The sequence below is a fragment of the Acipenser ruthenus genome, chromosome 24 (assembly GCF_902713425.1).
Source record: "Acipenser ruthenus chromosome 24, fAciRut3.2 maternal haplotype, whole genome shotgun sequence".
In the NCBI taxonomy this organism is placed as follows: Eukaryota; Metazoa; Chordata; class Actinopteri; order Acipenseriformes; family Acipenseridae; genus Acipenser; species Acipenser ruthenus.
The window spans coordinates 1,567,390-1,586,415 of NC_081212.1; the positions used below are offsets into that span (position 1 = coordinate 1,567,390).

At 43.1% G+C, this 19,026-nt stretch overlaps 1 protein-coding gene across 2 annotated transcripts; it reads left to right on the forward strand.

Annotated features, from left to right (window-relative positions):
- Positions 1 to 262: 262 nt before the first annotated feature.
- On the forward strand, positions 263 to 18,207 carry LOC131696462 (sialate:O-sulfotransferase 1-like). 2 transcript variants are annotated; one of them, XM_058997893.1, is made up of 9 exons: positions 263 to 627; positions 8,326 to 9,053; positions 9,339 to 9,453; positions 11,324 to 11,508; positions 13,555 to 13,676; positions 16,113 to 16,317; positions 16,499 to 16,663; positions 16,881 to 17,081; positions 17,495 to 18,207. In XM_058997893.1, exons 2-9 carry the CDS (start codon positions 8,624 to 8,626, stop codon positions 17,845 to 17,847), a joined length of 1,776 nt encoding a protein of 591 aa, XP_058853876.1. In that variant the 5' UTR covers positions 263 to 627; positions 8,326 to 8,623; the 3' UTR covers positions 17,848 to 18,207. The 2 variants fall into 2 exon arrangements, with proteins under 2 accessions (XP_058853876.1, XP_058853877.1); XM_058997894.1 differs by having other exon boundaries at positions 263 to 606.
- The last annotated feature ends 819 nt before the right edge of the window (positions 18,208 to 19,026 follow it).

A 19,026-nucleotide genomic window follows, 5' to 3' on the forward strand; every position in this document is an offset into this window, starting at 1 on the left:
CTCTAATTATTAATGTCGTCATTGTTGGGTAATGAATAAAAGGCAGCCGGGTCAGTACTGTACAACGATAACTGGAATTATCTCTAGCGGTATTAAATCATTCTAAATCCGACATCTGTAATGCCGTGGCGTGCACATTCAGCTTCTCTCGCTCGTGGTCATGTGTCCCTCGTTTTTATTGGGGTGCACTTAGGACTCCAGTCATATGCAATATACAACGACTTCCTATCGGTCTCCCCCAAGAGTGTGTGCCAGTGCATATCTCTCCAGGTTATGCATGAATGCGCTTACCAATGGTAATACCATACTATGTGCCACCGCAGGTGTGCCAAAGTAGTTTATACGGCAGTGTTTTGAGGACCCCGGGGTCTGCTCGACACGGAACGCTCTGTTCTCTCGTTCTCTCTCGCTCTCCCGTTCTCTCTCTCGCTCTCCTCTCTCCGCTGTGCACTGCGCATGTGCAAATCGGCGCGCTTGGTGGGGTACTCATATAAACAGTTAGGTTAGTGCTGTTGGTACCGCAGAGGAAGCGTGGAGTTTAAAGGAGAGCGGCGGCAGTGTGCTGAGCCGAATGAGGATTTAGGACCGAGGCAGTGTGGGTGCAAGGTAACAGGATTAGCGGACAAGGTAAAACCCGAAACAGGCTGCCACGATCATGCTGGAATACTGTCTGGAACTTGGTAACCTTCCACTACCGTACTACAGATAAAGTAGCTTCGAATCGCGTTGCTTCTGCAGTTTTTGGTAAGCTCCTCTGGTTTATATATCTGAACGAAGGAAGTTTGAAGACAGCGCACGGTCCCTCTTGCGCATCTATCTCTTCCCTATGCAAGAGAAGCATGCACAATCACATAGCATGGCAGTCGATTGCATGCACACATGTACATGCTGATGAAAAGAAGGTTTATTTCTAAGCCTTACATCATGAAAAGTCGTTCACGGCTGTTTATGAATACTGCTTGCCCGCGGGGCTGAATGGGTGTGGGTGTTTTAACAGAAATGCTGCTTCAGAATCTGCATGTAATCAAAGCAAGGGAAGACGGTACTGTAAGTATGTCTCCAGTTTTCAAGCAAGTTTATGACCTTGCTGATTCATCTACTGGCTTTTTAATTTTTTTTTTATTTAGGACTCTTCTTTTAAAGTGTGTCTCGAGGACATGTCGCATCGAATGTCGATGACGTCTGTTCTGTATGCATGTATCTGTGCAGTGCATGCATGTGTATGTATTGCTGTCTTAATAATTAAACTAACACCCACATTACAAACTCGAAAGCACCAGCGCTATGAGGCACGCTGATACAATTAACTATTCATTACTGCCGTTACTGTCGATCAGAATCATTGCACATCCGTATTTTGTAGTTTGATGTGAATGATTTTCTCGTTTATGATTCTTTAAATCAGATATTGGAGTTGCACACGGACTGGTTGCTTCAGTGCGGTGTGTCCGAGTCAGCGATAGATACACGGAATAATCTGCAAATGCAGACAGCACAAACAACCTGTTCTAATTCTTTGAAATACAAGTGAATATCACTGTAAATATATAATATATATATATATATATATATATATATACACACACACACACACACACACACGCAGTATTATAACTTGTTGAACTCCATTTAGTGTGTGTGTGTGATAAACAATTAAAATGCTAATGTTTTAAAGTAATCAGTTTATGGAACAAGTGGTTTGGCAGTCCGTGTGCAAATTAGCAATTGAATGAGTTCAGACAGTAACAAAGCCCCTTTCACACAGAGAGAGCTCCCCGGCAGCTACAAGAGAATGAATTTACAAACGTGGGCTAGAATTGAAAAAAAATAAAAAAATCAATCCATCAATCTTTATTTTTGTACAGCGCCTTAACGAGGGCCAAAAAAAATACAATAAATAAATAAATAAAGTAATAACAAAAATAAATAACACAGCAAAATAATGCTAAATAGTAAAAATAGTCAAATATGCCATATAGTATGACTTATATTGTAACACTTGAATGTATTTGTATTTGCTTGCGATTGTAAGTCGCCCTGGATAAGGGCGTCTGCTAAGAAATAAATAATAATAATTATAATAATAATTTTAGATAAGTAGATACGACAGACTATAAAAATGTGTTTTGAGCGTCTCTTACAGCACTGGGCAGGTCATTCCATAATTTCTGTGTAACATAGCTGAATAATCTCGTTTTTTTTTCTCTGAATACTGGCTATAGAAAGTAACCTGGCATCCTCAGATCGGAGTGACCGATTGGGGACGTATGGTGTTAAAAGATCTTTAAGGTAAGGTGGAGCAAGGCCATTTAGAGCCTTACCGGTTAATAACAACACCTTCAAATCTATCCTAAAATCGGACAGGAAGCCAGTGTAGGGATGCCAGCACAGGAGTGATATGACCTCGTCTCTTAGTCCCAGTTAAAACTCTTGCAGCATAGTTTTGTCCAAGTTGCAGATGAGATAGTAGACAGTGAAGCTTCATCTTGGCTGAGAAAGCCTGCCATTAACACTCAGAGAGTTGTAAAGTAAAGGTAAAAGCTGTAACAGGCATGCGGAGTGTGTCCTGTACAGTAGCCAGGTGAGCTCCAGCTGTCCAGCTCAAACTGAATTGCAGCCAAAAGTGAACAGGTTTCATCACAGGTCCGGAAAGTGAAATTACTGTTAGAGAGAAAGGCATAAATAATAATAACAGCAGTAATAATACTATTAAAGATCAGGTATGTTTAAATGTTTGAGCCCTGGCTAGTGCAAAGGTTGTGTGGTGAATGCAGGTGCTTCGATATACCGGTGTGGTGACGCTCTTAAAAAGTGAGTAGGGGGTTCCGAAAAATCTAGCGTTCCCTGTCCCCACGCGCTGCTACCACTGTTTAAATAACGTCTTTTCATTCTTAACATCCTGACAGCTTTTTACAACTTTAAAGTCCGTTTCAAAGCTCTTTTCAAAGTGGCCGCTCTAGTGCACTGGGGTTTGAGATCTGTCCTCTAAGTCACTGCAGGAAGAGTGTAAAAACATAACTCTGGCTTTTCTTATTGCTGTGTTACCTGTGTTACCCGAGTCGCTTTGTCAAAGCAGACGACTCATCCCTGTCATTCAGAACCTGTGTTAATGAGCTCGGAAGTCACTGTCCCCATGTTGAACGATACAGCGCTAACAATGCCTTTTCAAATCCATAACTAGACTATGTTATCAACCCTGGACTGTACCTACTATTCAGCTCTGGCTAGCGGATATGTTTTAGAAACTCCAGTTCCATTAGTCACCCACCGCCACAGATATTAAATGGATCATCACATAACCCTTGAATGCAATGCTGCGTGCCTTGACTTTACTGCTGTACACGCAGTAGGGGAAATAAAGCTTTGCAGATACAAAGGCAGATCTATGGGCATTGAGGCTCCACTAGTCATACTCACTTCCTCTGCTGTAGGTCACATGGTCTGATAGCAGCTTAACTGATTAGGTCCCAGGAAGCAGAAGTTAATTTAATCATATTGAAAAAAAAAATCAAAAACAAATTGCAGTTTTGCAACAATGTAACGCCAAAGAATACAAAGATGGGAGGGGGGGCAGTGATATTTCTAATGCTAATAGTACTGTATTAGCATTAGAATTTTATAACTCTTAAGAGAGTAGGACTACACCCATAAAGTTTCAATTCTGTTCTGTCAAACAAACCCTGCCGAGTGAAGAGAAAGCGGTCCTTTTTGTTTGCGAGCGCTCGGGGCTATTCAAGTTGCTGTATGTTTCTGGATTCATTTGCTCTCGTCTCGTGGTGCTTGCATTGTGAGCTGTTGGCATGCTTTGTTGGGCCTCTAGATCTACAGAAGCAGGGGAATGGGATTGGAGCATCACTCACGCCACCTTTTGTCTCCTGTCTGGATAGCGGGGGCCGAGTTTCCCCTGGGAGTTTTCAGGCTAACCACAAAGCTGCAGGGTTATTGTTCACTGACATACCTCCCAATGTTTTGAGATGGATGTGGGATAGCAACAGGGTCTGCTGAGTGCTGCAGTCGCAAACCGAGCGTTACCATGAATCCAGGCGCTGCTAAAGGCCACTCGAAGCTCACAGATTGTTAAAAGCTAAGCGGTTACTGTTTGCCTGTTGTGCTAGGCAGTGTGTTTGGATTGGATCTCGGGGTGGTCTGCTCTCCTTTACCAATGAAAGTGAACATTAAATACATACACATTGAACAAACACTGCTTCAAATGTATCCCGCGGCATTACGTTCGTTATCTTGCATAACAGAATGTATCAATGGCTGCACCCAACAGAAATCGCACAAGGGAAAGCAATGCACAGATGAGATCTGAAATAAATTGCACACATGCACACTTCCCAAGCCTAGCTGCTGCTCCTGCACCTTTTTATTTTAGTGCTCAGTAAAATAGTGTCCAGGGGCCGGCATGTGTGATAGTTCAGCAGGCAGTTATCGAGCCGTTTTTAGTTCTGGAGGCTTGTTTATAGCCCCGCCATAAATCTGAGAAGGTAAATGTGCCGAAAGCAACCCAAAGTATAAATAACAAAAGACAGTCCATTTCCTAACAAAACTGCAATGCATCATTTGCTGTATTTTTCCTTCTCCGCTTTTAAGAAATGACTAAGTGCTCCCATTTCTCTTAGTAGCTTCGAGACGTTTCCACAGGTCATGTATAGATGGCATGCAAACTATAAGCATTTTCTTTTAAAACTTGGCAAAGTGTCCATACTGAAAGCACTGCAGAGCTGGCAATGCATTTGGAATACTGTAAATCTCTATATATCGTGACTGCTGAGCACAGACAGTAAAACGATTGCATTGAGTGACATACAGTACAGCAGAAGCCCTTTACATGCATTTGCATAATAATCTTTACATTGTTCTGTTTATTATCCCATGATATACTGTATATGTACTTAATCGTCACTTAAACCCGTTTCAGAACTCTAGATATTTGGCATGTTTAACGCAGACATCAGCAATATCTGAGCAGGTCTGAGCAAGGTGCAGTTTCTGTAATGAATCTAGTATAAATACAACCACTGGTGCTAAAACAGTAATACGTTTTTTATTAAGAAATCATATCACCGGATTAAAAAAAAATGCATTTGTTAGACCTCTTCCTTGTTCACCTCTTTAAAATAGATAACCTGATCTCAATTAGCTTTCCTGGTGAGCATTTAAATGACATATAAAATGAAACGTTCTTGGGATTGGTTTTTGTTCAGTCGCGTTCGCCCGAAGGGATCTGTGGATTCCTTCTCTTTGCCTGTGGCTTGAATGTGTGTTAGATGGCTTGCATGCCAAACAGAACGCAACCCCCTCTGCATAAAGCAGGCAGTCATTTGGCTTTGTAATTGGGTGGGAGTTTGCCGTTACGGCACCGAAACAGATCCAGCACAGCTGTCGTGATCCAGCCGTTCTCTCACCCCTTGTGACCAGACCGTTTTTGTCCTCTCCCGAACCAGCCATGGACGCCACAACTATAGTGACCCGAGTAAGTGCTGTTGTGATGCCAAGATATCAAGCCAACCTGTTAGTACCCATCTTAATGTAACATTGAGATTAATGCTAATGTGGTCTGTGAAGTCAGTCGTGTGTATGCATCACATGCAACTGCAATTCTCTAATGATAAATGCTAATAGCATGCGCTTGTACAGCATCACCTCTCCACAATCCTGGATGCACTTTGCGAAGTCTGGACATTTATACAAGCACCGCAGGAAGAGAAATCAATACTGTGTGTAAAGCACAGAAGATCAACATTTAGTTTGCATGAACTGAGGGAGCGCACAGCAATCAGGGCATCTGCATTAGAGAGCCAGCTTAAACAGGTAAGTCTGGACAGGATTTAAACTGCGGCAGGGAACTGATTTGATGAACCTGGAATTTCTGAAGCCTTCATATGCACATGTCCTGGTGACCCTGCAAAGGCTCAAGTTTAAGACAGTGTGTGCATAAGCAGTATGTGTGTTCACTTACTGAACATAAAGGAATGGCTGTGACATGAGAGCGACAGCAAGTAATACCCTATCCAGAGACGATGGGTTTTTAATAAGGCATTTTAAATCACTCTTTATGCCTCCCCACAACAAACAGACCCCAATACAGTCCGCACGTTCTCTCATTACCTCTCACAGAAACGACTTTGCTCTTTCATTCATTTATTGCTAACTGTGTTCGGTGCACAAGGTAGAGATTTAAAGAGCTGCAGAAGAGTCCTCCCAGGGTGCCTTTATGAATTTTATTATCGACGAAGACCATTTGGAAAGAAATCAAAACGGGCCTCTCGCTGTAATTCTGTTTTTCTCCCTTTGCAGCGTTCGGGCTGATACAAGGCAAGGCTTGCTTAACTTGCACGCCACATTGCCTCAATAACCGGCACAATGCCAGCCAGCTGGTGGATTTGAATAAGGGGTTCGTTTAAGAGGCTGACTTGATCAACCTATACACTGCTCTTACTTACAGCATTCTGCAGCACTGGGGGAATCGTCCTGGATTACTTGAATTTATCTCTGGATTACCCGGAACAAAAGGGGTTCCATTCCCTTTAAAAATATCTTGACTTTGCTTTTTTTGCTGTGGCTTATCATGGCAGGTTACAGGGTGATCAAATAGACCCTGAAGTTTAACGTAATCAGAAGGATAAGAACAATCACAGTAATTAAAACTGAATTAGTCAGTTCCTATTAGTTGTAGTTGAGTCATTTTTATGCATCTGTTTTCCCGATTTAGATTTTTCTCTTGTTTTTTTGGACACAAGTAGCTTGTTATGCTCTGTGCATCTAGTTTTGATTCTAAACCACTGCGATCTCAAGCAAGAACAAGATAAGAAGTACAGCCTTATCCCTGGAGGGCTGCATTTTAAAACAAACGGCTGTCTGAAGCCTATCTCTACCACAGACCTGCGCTCGGATACTCGGAACGCAGGCGTGTTTGCTCTTAGTAATCGGCAGGCAGGTGATAACGAGGGCTGTTTGCATGCCTCATGCGGTGTACCACTTTGCAAGTTGTTTATTTTCCATAAACAGGCAATCGAACCCATGCTGCCAAGTTGCATTACTGAGTGCTAAATAAGCAGAGAGATGTTGATCAAACGGCGTACATTTTGTTTTAAAGAGGAGACGCTTGAACGCTTTCTCGATCGCAAACCAGGCACCCTTGGCAAAAACGCAAGGGTTTAATGAGACGAAAAGTAGCATTTTAATTGGAGGAGCTGTGGCAGCATTATAAAAATGAATGTTCTAGCTGGGTTTTTAATTCCCCTTGCAGCGACTGGGGCCCAAATTTCACTTTTATTCACGCCACAAGGGATGCTGCTGCGTCTTAATTGAGCTCACATTTTGAGGTTATGGCGCTGTGCAGGGGTCTGTCTTTACCTCTGGTCCTACCCTAGTGTAAGCATAGCAAAGTGTAATAAAACACAGTGGTAAAGCAAAGCTCAGTGTTTTGTAAAGCCCAGAGGGGTATGGTAATGCATATTAAATATGGTAACTCATAGTAAATGCATAGTATAAACATGGGGAAAGCGGGGCAAAACTGGAAAATGACCATGCAAAGATACTTCCATACTTAAACAGCAGCCATGCAAACGCCCCCGGGCTCCCTCCTGGAGGGCCCTTCCAATTAATGGGGTGAGGCAGCAGCTCCATTTCCCTGCCCTTGGCCTCTGTTTTGATGCTTGTGAGATGGGTACTGCTGCTCAGCGAGGACTGAGCTTGAGCCCAACAGACAAGAAAGCACCCAAGTGGTTTTCTTTAAGCAAGAACACTGTGTGCTTTCACACTGGCACTCATCACAGAGCCGAGCAGACCGGCACACTCACTCAGAGGAAGTCAGGTGGACAAATCTCTTACTGCGATTAAGATGCGTGCGCCCAGAGCTCTCGCAAACCTCCTTCACAACGTGCTTCTGTTTGATTTATTTATGTTAAACCACACTGCTTCCTTTTTCCCTTTTATGAGTTCCATTTTAACTTTAAAATGTTAATAGCTGTATTTCATAGGGATAATTGTTTATATATGTATTGAGGGCAGGGGAGGGTGTTACAGACCAATATGACATAATTCCATCAAGGGGATTTGATAGACCTCATGAGAAGGTAGACTGAAGGCCAGATACATGTGTCTCTGTTAGATCTGAGGGATTTTAAAGAGGAAGTAGCGGGGTTCCACGTCCCCACGTGTTGCTACAACTGTTTAAATAATGTACCTGTCATTTTTCTATTCATTGTTAACATCCTGACAACTTTTTACACTTACAGCTTCAAAGCTCTTTTCAAAATGTGGATGAAAGCGTGTGCTTTAATAAAGTGAATGTAACTCTGTGTGTCTGTATTCCAGGTTGACGTGACCTCCTGCATGGCAGCTTGTGCTGGAGAGCTTTAATCATGGATCGCGGTGCTTTCACCCCTCTCTGAAAACAATTTGACTCTCCCGTCTAGCTGAGTATTAAAAGGTTCTCAATTCTGCTTGCTTTGTCCTTCACTGGTGGATTCTGAAGAGATGAGGGGAACATAACCTTTTACTGGGGGCTGGAAAAAAGGGAATGCGCGCTGGGGTGGCGGGAGAGAGCAGTGTGGGGATGCCGCTGTAGAAGAGAACCGTTCTTCAAAGAGGGAGGCAGACCGAAGGGAAGGGCATGGCCAAGCTTTTCTACAGACTCCAGAGGTTTCTTCGACGGACTCAGTTTGTGTTCCTCTTCCTGGCTGCGGCGTACCTCATGGCTGGGAGTGTCGTGCTGCTGCAGAGGTCAGGGTTCGCCCTCCAGGCAGGATCCCGAGGGACCAGTAGCTTCCTGCCAGTGCCGTCTCTCGGTACGCTGACCAAAGGAGCCGTGCTGGACAGCGGCATGGTGGTCAGTGGTAACAAGCTGGATTCCCAGGCCCTTGTGAGCAGGCTGGACGGTCCGCTGAACGGGGAGGTTCTGGGCAGGAGGAACGGACCACGCTGGCTGACGTCCCGCAACTTGGAAATCAGACAGTTGAGACGACGATGGTTTCATAGTCTCATGACAGAACAAGAGCCACGAGTGGAACGCAAGGTGGTGAAGAGGAAAGTGAAGCACAAAGGTAAAACAAACAAACAACGACGTTTAACATTGATCTTAAAAACATGTCATCCTGTTTTACAGACTGTTCGAGTTTTCATGAACTGTTCGGCCTTTGATCTGGTTCTGTTTAGGGTTGGTCCAATCCTGTGCAGAATTACATGGGTCTTCTAGAACAGGTTCTGAGGTTCTGGAATGTCCTGATAAGCCCAGAGTTCTTATACTTTTCCTGTGTCTGATCCCTTTGTAAAAGTTTGAATTCCGTGCCACTTTGTAACAATCCTTTTCCTCTCTCGACGTTTTTAAGGCACTTACATCGGGTGCTTCCTAGATGACTCCAAGGAAAGAGCTTTGAAAGGAACTGTGTTTTACGATTTCCGAAAAATGACGAGCTCGCTGTGCCAGGACACCTGTTCAGAAAGGTAAAGTGTTTTGTTCACGGCAGTTTTCAGTCTTTTGATGAGATAAATCAGTGGTCATCTTGCAAACGAGTTTTCTAAGAAGGATTGCTTGATAATATCTGGAAGGTAAATCTGAACGCTACAATGGCTGAAACTTGCCCCAACAAACAGTGCCACCTGCTGTGTGAACGCTGTAACTGCTTTGAGGATTTCAAAAGGCAAATTCGAATCGAGTCAGTAGAACCCTGTGTTTAATTGCATGTGGGATGCATGCGAGCGGTGGTATTGGCTTGCTCTACAGTGAATGTTTTTCCTGTCCCACTTCAGTATTAAGTATGTAAATTGTTAGCAGCAGGAGAGTAGATAATTGCTGTCTCTCTCTCTCTCTCTTCCATTTACTATGGTATGGGAGAGCTCTCTTTAAAGCTCTTACTCTGTGCTTGCTATCTGCCGATTGCAATTAATATAAAAGATTAATGAGGAGAAACCCAGGGAAAGGTTGCCACAGCAACTAACAGGTTGAACTTTTTGGGACTGAGCTGGAATCGAAAGTCAATTTGCAAAGGTGCAGAGGGGTTAGGAAATACTAACTGGAATGGGAATGTGCCTCATGCAGTGCACGAGGTAGCGGGGTTCATTTAAATGCAACCTAGTCTTCGATGTGTGTGTGAGGTATTGAACAGGGGGTCCTGTGGTAACCAGACTGGGGAGACAGAGAAGCTGAACATAGCCGTTCAGAGAGGCTGTTTGAACAGAGGCGTTAATGGAGATGTTACTGTACCAGGATCGAGTGATAACCAGCTCTCTGCCCTCCCTGGGTGGCCATTGATCCAGGCACCAGGAGCTGTGCGCCCCTTAGCAATAAATCAGCAGCACAGGGAGGCTTCATGCGTGATCAATGCAGAGTCCCATACCACCCGGCACAGCGGGGCTTTATCAGTGCAGAATCCTGTACTGAAAGCACGGTGAGGCTTTATCAGCGATCAGTGCACAGCCCTGTGCTACCCAGCATCACGCCCTGTAGGTTTTAGAGGTATCCTTACATAAACAACGCAGGGATGGAAATACGACTCCTACTGCAGAGCAGTTTCATCCGTCCCAGGTTTTGCTAGCAGCTTGATTAGCCCCAGTGTGTAAGTAACTAGCACAGGTGTGTCTTAGTTAAAATCATAGTAAAACCAGGAATGGATCAAACTGCTATGCAGTGGGAGTCTTATTTCCTTCCCCCTCCTGAACTGATTGAAATTGGTTCAGTTAAGTCATTTTAATGTACAGGATTGCCCCTTGACTGTATTAGGCTGTCCGAGCTCGGAGCAGCTAATCGGGTCTCTTATTTTCACAAGCAGCCTTCCCTGTGTCTGTTTACTGGGTAGAAAACCTTAGAGAGGCTGAGCACACAATTTGCAGCATGCTTCAACTGCTACCCAACTACCTGAAGTGGTCTCTCGGCAGGGATCTGGGGAGTGTTTGAATAACCATATTGATATCAGCCAGTGCAAACCGTGACCGCGGTGAAAGCATTTAAATTGCAAAATATGATATCTGCCTATATCTGTAAAACTGCATCTGTAATTAGATATCTATACAGAGGGTAATGTAAGAAGCACAGTGAAAACTTGGAGCTAAGCAAGGAATGGCTTTTTCAATAAAGAAAGATATACTAAGAATGCAACTGTCCTTCCGAAGAAAATATTTCTAAAGCAACCGGATTGCTAATAGTTCATAAAAAAGGTAATTAAATACAAATAGCAATACATGATCAGATTCAGGTTTGTAACAACAATACTAAAACAATGAATTAAACCGAAATGATTTGTGTATTTGTTTTTGAAACATGCATGGATGTTCTGTAAAGATGTCTCCTCTCTTGTGTGTGCTGCTGTTGCTGCAGTGGGTACCTCTTTGCCGGGCTGGAGTACGGTGCAGAATGCTACTGTGGTAACCGGATTGCTGCGCCGAAGACCAGAGAAGAGGATTGCAACCTGGACTGCAAGGGAGAGAAGGGCTCGGTGTGTGGGGGGGTCGGGAGGCTGTCTGTGTTCAAGGTGGAAGACCTGCATCCCGGAACCAAGACATGTACGTCAAATACTCCCAGCAAACCCGCACGGGCCTCCAATCACGCGGCATTTCATGAATACTGTCGCCCTGGCATATGACAATTTGTTCCGATTAATTCCGATTTGCAGAAGTTATTAATACCATCTATTATTGCTTCTCTTCCTACTAACGAGTAATCTTATTAAGATATGTATCCATTGTGCCAAACTGCATTGCACTTTAATGAAGAAATGAAACCGTGCAATCCAGGAGAGTAAAGGACAGTAAATGGATAGACGCCACACCATCATGCCTGAAGGTTTCAATAGAAAGGAACAGCAGATCGTTGCACCATTAACTGTCATAAATGGCATCGCAAACACATTCCTAGATTTAAATAGAAATAAGTGAATCACAAGCCTAGAAGTTCCTCCACTGTTTGTTTTCAAACATCTCCCTTGACAAAAATATCTTAAAGGTACTGAAACATTGGGATGTTGGCTCTTTTGAGCAAAAACTAAATTATATATATCATTTCCAAAAACTGCTGTGCAAAATCTAAAAGAAAGGTAATGTAGGTACACAAAAATGTGAATAATTGCTAAAAGAAATCTATTATATCAGGACGTTTCTGACTACAAGCCCTTCTTCCGCTCAATGGAAAAAGCAGTGCTGTAAACAAGCTATATACAATAAATCTAATGCAATTGAAACTGTTAGGTACCCTTCCAGCAGCAAGCACAATAAGCTGTCTCAGGATGACTTATTCAGTGGCCCACAGTGGGTTTAATAGCATGTAATTGCATATTCCTAAGATCTGTTTTATCGTAAGGCTTCCAGGTCATGCACTGATTGCTGATGCTAGCGCTGAACTGCACAGTGTGATGGCTTCAGGTTGTGCAGTGGTTTTAAACAGCGTTTCATGTTTTGTCTTTGAGGCGTTACAGACTGCCTTCCTAACCCCAGCCGATTACAATATTGCATTTCTTAAAAACAGGTTTAGAAACTTTAATTTCAGGATTATTATTATTATCAAACCTTTATTTTACTAGGAAATCCCATTGAGATTAAAACCTCTTTTTCAAGTGAGACCGAGCCAAGAAAGGTAACAGCAATACAATAAAAAACATATTACAATACAAACATACAAATAGAAAAAATAAAATACTTTTAAAACACAGACAAGTCATACTCAATACAATAAACAATCCGTTAGTGACAATCAATTAGTGACGGGTGTAATCAGATACTTAAAACAATCACAACTCTCAATTAGATAAACATGCAGCTTACTCCTGAATTGTTTGGGACTGCAACTTAAGTTTAGTCTGTAATTCATTCCAAGACCATGCAGCCGAATAAGCAAATGATCTTTTAGCAACCTCAGTACACACTTTAGGAACCGTAAAATACAAAAATGACTGCGATCTAAGACTGTAGTTACTACCAGCGACTGTAATGTATTCATTTATATATAGAATAGCCTTTTATAACACAATATACCAGTGCTTCAGCCTTCACAATTCCAAAGAGGTCCAGCCAACCAAACCATATAACACACAATGATGAGTGCTGTAACTTGAATTCGTAATAAATCTCAAGGCTGCTTGATATATGGGATCCAATTTGCTTAATGTTAAGGGTGATGCAAACCTATAGACTGTGTCCCCATAATGAATTTGTGGTAGAAATACAAGCAATTAGCCTTGTTTTTTGTAATTACAGAAAAACAAGATTTGAGTCTATACAGAAAACCTGTCATGAATTTCAATTTCTTTTTTGCAAGATAGTCAATATGGGCTTTGAAATCAAGATTACTATCCAGCCAAATACCGAGATACTTATAGTTGTCAACCAACTCAATGGCTTTGCTATCTAAAGTAACTAAAGCTGAATCAATAGTAACATTTGTCCTTGTAGCAGAGAATGAAAACTAAACGCTGAAAAAGAAAAATTGGAAATGCTTCACTGTATGCAGTGGTGGGTGCGTGTGTGTGTGATACATAATGGAGACCAGGTTGCTTCTCCTCTTTATCAAAGCGTGGGTTTAAGCACAGTGCATGATTAGCTCTCCTCTTGTTTCAGACAGGAATGTTCATTACCAGGGGTGTTTCAGAAGGCCTAAGAATTCAACAGCTGCTTTCCCCGTCCGCGCCATTCAGCTGAATTTAACCTGGGAGTCCTGCATTGACCTCTGCAATGATAAGGTGAGCGTTCGTTTTCAGACGCGGGTGATTACTAGTGTTTATACGGCTTCAGCGAGCATTGCTCCGAGATGGAACTTTGCAAGAAGATTATCATTGATTATTTTCCTTTGAAAGCAGGCTGCTCAGTAATGGCCAGTCAAGACAATTCAGATGAGGGTTTAATTTTGGAAGCAGTTTGACTGTTTTGTACTGTGTTGTGATGTGCGGGTATTACAAGCATCATTGGGTATTGCAATCAGTCGTTTACAACGTTGTCCATAGGTAAACTAATCATTACTCCTTCTATAAGTAACTTCCCATGCTCAGTGCACAAGCTGTAAACAGATGTATCTTCTTGTTAAAGACAGGCTCGGCAAACAAAAAACTATGGAGCGCAGAATGCAGCGGATAACTAAGGGTTCGCGTTTAAAGAAGTCAGAAACTCTTTACTTAAGGAATGGAGAGATGAGCTTTACTGAAGCATAGCAAGAAGGCTTTGAAGTCTTATTTTCCGAATAGGAATCTGCTTCATTATTCTTGCCGTATTAGCATTGCTTAGTTCTAAAAAGTTAAAAATAAAACATTTTGAACAAAATTTGAAACACTGCTGAAAGTCCAGTGTACAGAGCATCCCGTTTTTCCATGTCATCGTGCGGGAATTCGAATCTCCAGTTCTCTTATGTGGGAGGGGTCATTCATCTGTTTCACGGTTTCTGTAGAGGCCACAGTAAGTGTTGGGTGGAGAAACGTGGTCCTGAAAACCCCACATAATTGTGGAGGGGTGTGTGTGTGTGTGTGTGTGTGTGTGTGTATAAACAACCATTCATGGCAGCTAAGCAGTAACAAATCACTGTCTATTAATGATGTCTTAATACTTGGTAAAGGGCAGTTCCTAAAGTCTGACCAACCTCTCCCTACAGCATGTTCAATATTATTTCTATTAACAGTTCCTGGTGGAGCCCACTGGAGGTGGCACAAGCCCCTGGAGGCTCCTATTGAAGAGTCCTAATAAATCAACACAGTTTAGCTAGTGGCTTTAAATCCATAAACTTAATGGCCAGGGCGTCTGTGATGTATTGACAGCCTAAAGCAACATGTCCTTTTATATATAAATAATGAGTTTACAGCAAATACACACTTTTAAATATTCATTTGGAAGAATTCTGGTAAAAACAAATAGCAGAAATCATGCATGGCTGTATTGTTATTTAGGCTGAGAAGATAGGACTAATGTGCAAATCTAGTACCTGAATCTGGAATAAATCAACACCTTAGACCCCTTGAGGGTTTTAAACACAGACAGCCATGTGGAGCATTAAAGAGTATAAGCCAAGCTGTGCAGAGCACCCCATTGTCGCTCAGCAAGGAGCTGCGGACCTAGGACCTCTGTTTCATTTTTAAAAGCTTTTGCTCATCCCAGTATTGACCCCAATGTGACGCTTGATTGAGTGTGAAGGGTGACCGCCATTCATCAAGCGATAGCACTCCTGTCCAGGAATAATAAAAACATAAATCTGATCAAATGAAAACACCCTAACAAGGCTCTCGCACACAAGTTCCCTTTCTTTTAATAGTTAAAAGGACTGGGATATTTCGATCAGATATACCTTTCAAAAGAGGGTGTTGTTAAAATCAGGATCTGTATTATCCTGCATTGCAGTCCCAGTGCAATCCCAACAGCTTGTATTAGCTGACAGGCTGCGAGACTAAACAGGTGAGTAAAATCGATAGAAAATCCCTCTGTCCAGTTTTAGTGCCTCCGTGTATTGTGCATGGGAAGCCTGAAGCACTCAGGGTCCAGTTTGAGTTGTCTTCTGGAAGGGGTGGGGTTCATTCTCTATGAGAAATCCCTCACAGATTTAGAAACGGTTTAGGGCACTTCTTACGGTTGTACCTTTATTTTCTTTTTTGCATTCTGCATTCCAGCCGAGTTAGATTTTAATTTTGCTAATGCATCTGGAAATTTTGAAATTGAAGAGCTATTACACAATGGGGTGCTGGCATGTGCTCTTCAGATCAAATCACATTTTTCTAAACACTTACGCTGCATTGAAAAAACAAGTACTGCTGTTGAAACTGTCCTAGTTATAAATCATGTTCATTTAAATGGGTCGCATAAAAACATCGTATTTAGTTGTTAAGCTTTTACTGTTGCATAATCTGGGTGTTTATTTAACTCAAAAAAACATTCAATTAAAGTTGTACAAAAGATATAAATCTTGATCTAATAGATGAGACTCCCATAGCAACCGTGTAATCTGTTTCATCTTAATTGGTTCACATCTGAGCTTAATTAGGCATATTACAGAGGATTCACGCTCTTGTCTGAGTCTTACCTGTTACACGCTGACATGCTGTTCCTGAGCTCTGGCTATATCTTAGAAACGATTTGGAGCCGCGGTGTGGGAGGTACTTTTGTAAATGTAACCGGTGCTGTGTTATGTGTTACACTGACAGGAGTTGCCTCTGGCTGTCCTCGGGAGACCCGGGTGTTACTGCGGTTACACCTCGACCCACTTCACTCTTCATGAGAAGGCCGACGAGCAGCACTGTGGCGGAACGGCCAACACCAGTGATGTCACCAACGATGTCACCAGTGATGTCACCACACGCCTCCCCGGAGATGAGGATTATGTCATGGTGTACCAGACTCCGGTCAAAGGTGAGCCGAGTGTTGGAAGACGAAGGGTAGACAAATGAGTGTCCTTATCAAAAATCGTGTCTAATTTTAAGTAAGTTGTGTTAAATAGTACAGCCAAAACGCAAAGGGTAGTAGCACATATTTAAGCACATTCCCGAATGGTATTTCATTTAATATGTAAATGGGATCATTTTTTTCCCAGACACAAGATGCACGGAGAGGACGTTTCTACCGGAGAAATCCCAGACGCTGGTTGCTCTCTCCAGCTTTCCTGGCGCTGGGAACACCTGGGTCAGGCACCTCATAGAGCTAGCCACAGGATACTACACTGGCAGCTACTACTTTGACGGCACTCTCTACAACAAAGGTAATAACCAAGCCGCCTTTGATTTTTTTTTTAACACGTTTGCCGATTTGTCGCCATTCCGTTTCTTGCACTCGGGTTTGCAAAAATCGCACAGCTCAGATGAGCAATCCTTATGATCTCATAACAGAAAATGCCGTTCGGAATACTGCGTGTTGCCTGTTTTGCATAGCGCCCTTGCTTAAATCGCGCTGTGTGTGTGTTTTTTTTGTGCTGTAAGGTTTTAAGGGCGAGAAGGATTACTGGAAGAGCGGGAGAACCATCTGCGTGAAGACCCACGAGAGTGGGAAGAGAGAGATCGAGATGTACGACTCGGCCATCCTGTTGATCAGGAACCCCTACAACTCGCTCATGGCGGAGTTCAACCGCAAGTGCGCCGGGCACCTGGGGTACGCCTCCGAGCAGCACTGGAAGAGCAAAGGTACGGCACCCCTTAACCACCAACCTAGCGAATACACTTCAATATTACATAGATTGTACCAATACTTGCAGATCCGCCCGTGCACAATTGTGACGTCAATAAATAAGTGTACAAGCACTGTACTCCAGATTTGCTTTTAAGAACCCCTAGATACCATATATTTCTTTGTACAGTAATTCAATGCAACCTGTATATTATCATTCGACAAAACGGGTACAGATTTAAATTATTTACAAACTAGGGGGCAGACAGACCCTATATGATATGCAGTAAAATCAATCTGTTAGTGTTACACAACTAGTAAATATCTGTTTAAATTCTTAAATAAACCTTCTAAATTGCATGTTACTAGATTTGTCCAAACACAATTTTAATTTCTCTCCCCCCTCCCTTCCTCACACACTCACGCTCAGAGTGGCCGGATTTCGTCAGCAGCTACGCCTCCTGGTGGGCCTCCCATGTCCTGGACTGGATGAAATTCGGGAGGCGTCTCCTGGTGATCCACTACGAGGAGCTGAAGAGGGAGCTGTTCCCACAGCTCCGGGGCATCGTGGACTTTCTGAACGTCACTGCGTCGGACGAGCACCTGCTCTGCGTGGAGAGCAACCAGGACGGAAACTTCAAGCGTACCGGAGCCAAGCTGAGGGACTTCGACCCGTTCACCACAGAGATGAAATCGCTGATCGATGGGTACATAAAGACCGTGGACGATGCTCTGAGAAACAGCAACTTCACCGGCTTGCCAGGGGAGTACGTGCCTAGATGATGACAGATAAACTGAGCCTCGGTTTGAAAACAGAAACCCGCAAGGGCGCCATCTACAGCACTGACCACGCTACTAACAACCTACTGAATACCCCAGGGACCTTGTCTCCAAGAGGAAGGGAGGTTGCACCCAGAGTCGCTGAGTGATGAGGGGTGGCTTTGAGTTGAAACAGGAGGGTCGCACCTTCTAGAGATGACACACGCAGTTAGTCAAGCAGATAAAGATGTCAGCTGTATGGCAGGTTGGGGTTCTTTGCTGCTTATGGGGTGCCAAAACTGTATCTTCCCTTTTAGAATGGGACGTTTGTGTGACGTTTCAGGCTGTGTAGAAGAGATTTATAAAGATTTATATAAGTTCACAGACTCGATCCCTGTATTTTTTTTTTTTAAATGTATTTATTTGATGTGTATACCTGAGGTTTTCATTTTCTGTTACCGGGTGAAAAAAGGGGTGGGGGGGGTGTAAAGGATGGGAAAATATTCTACGGTTTAATGCCTACCATTAACCCCTTAACCTCTGACCCCCTGCGTTTCATTTCCAAACACATTGACTTCAATAGGAACCAGTGTGTCGTACAGTGACAGATAGCTCCTAACAGAAGGAAACACAGCAGAGCTGTCACAAATCATTGGCAAAGGTACAGATGAAGATAGCTACTGTGTGAGGGTGCATGTCAATAATGCAATACAGGAAACCGTAGAGCATCCGAGTAACTTTAACACCTGCGGCTCCTTCAGAAAAGAAAAGCAGCTGCCTGCCTGGCTTCCTAAAGGGAACAGGGTGTGCGTTGAGTTAAAGAGGCTTTCATTTGAATCCATGAAGCAGCAGCAGCAGCAGAGAGTTAGAAACGAAGACTGCTTGGAATGTGCACAGCTCAAATGATCTCCCATGGAGTAAACTACGGGAGACAACACTGCTTAGCGCAGGAGATACCCGCTGCGGCAAAAGCACAGAAACCACAAACTATAATTATCACAAACCCCTCCGCTCAGTGCTCCTCATTGGAGACGCTTTACAGTAAAGATGCTATTCACACCCATCTGGGTTTGAATAGTGTCAGGGGTTGTGATGCAAAGTGAGTGTAGGGGTGATTTAGGAATTGATACTCCGCAAAATCAGCAGTACTTGAGATCCGGAATTATCTGCTTTTATAAATGCATCTGAAGTTCCACAGGCTTC

Bases quoted from the DNA above. Each gene is read 5' to 3' on its own strand.
- LOC131696462 (XM_058997893.1), top strand. From the start codon at position 8,624: ATGGCCAAGCTTTTCTACAGACTCCAGAGGTTTCTTCGACGGACTCAG. The intron at 11,509-13,554 runs GTACGTCAAATA...CTCTTGTTTCAG, and splicing joins GCATCCCGGAACCAAGACAT to ACAGGAATGTTCATTACCAG. The intron at 13,677-16,112 runs GTGAGCGTTCGT...TTACACTGACAG, and splicing joins TTGACCTCTGCAATGATAAG to GAGTTGCCTCTGGCTGTCCT.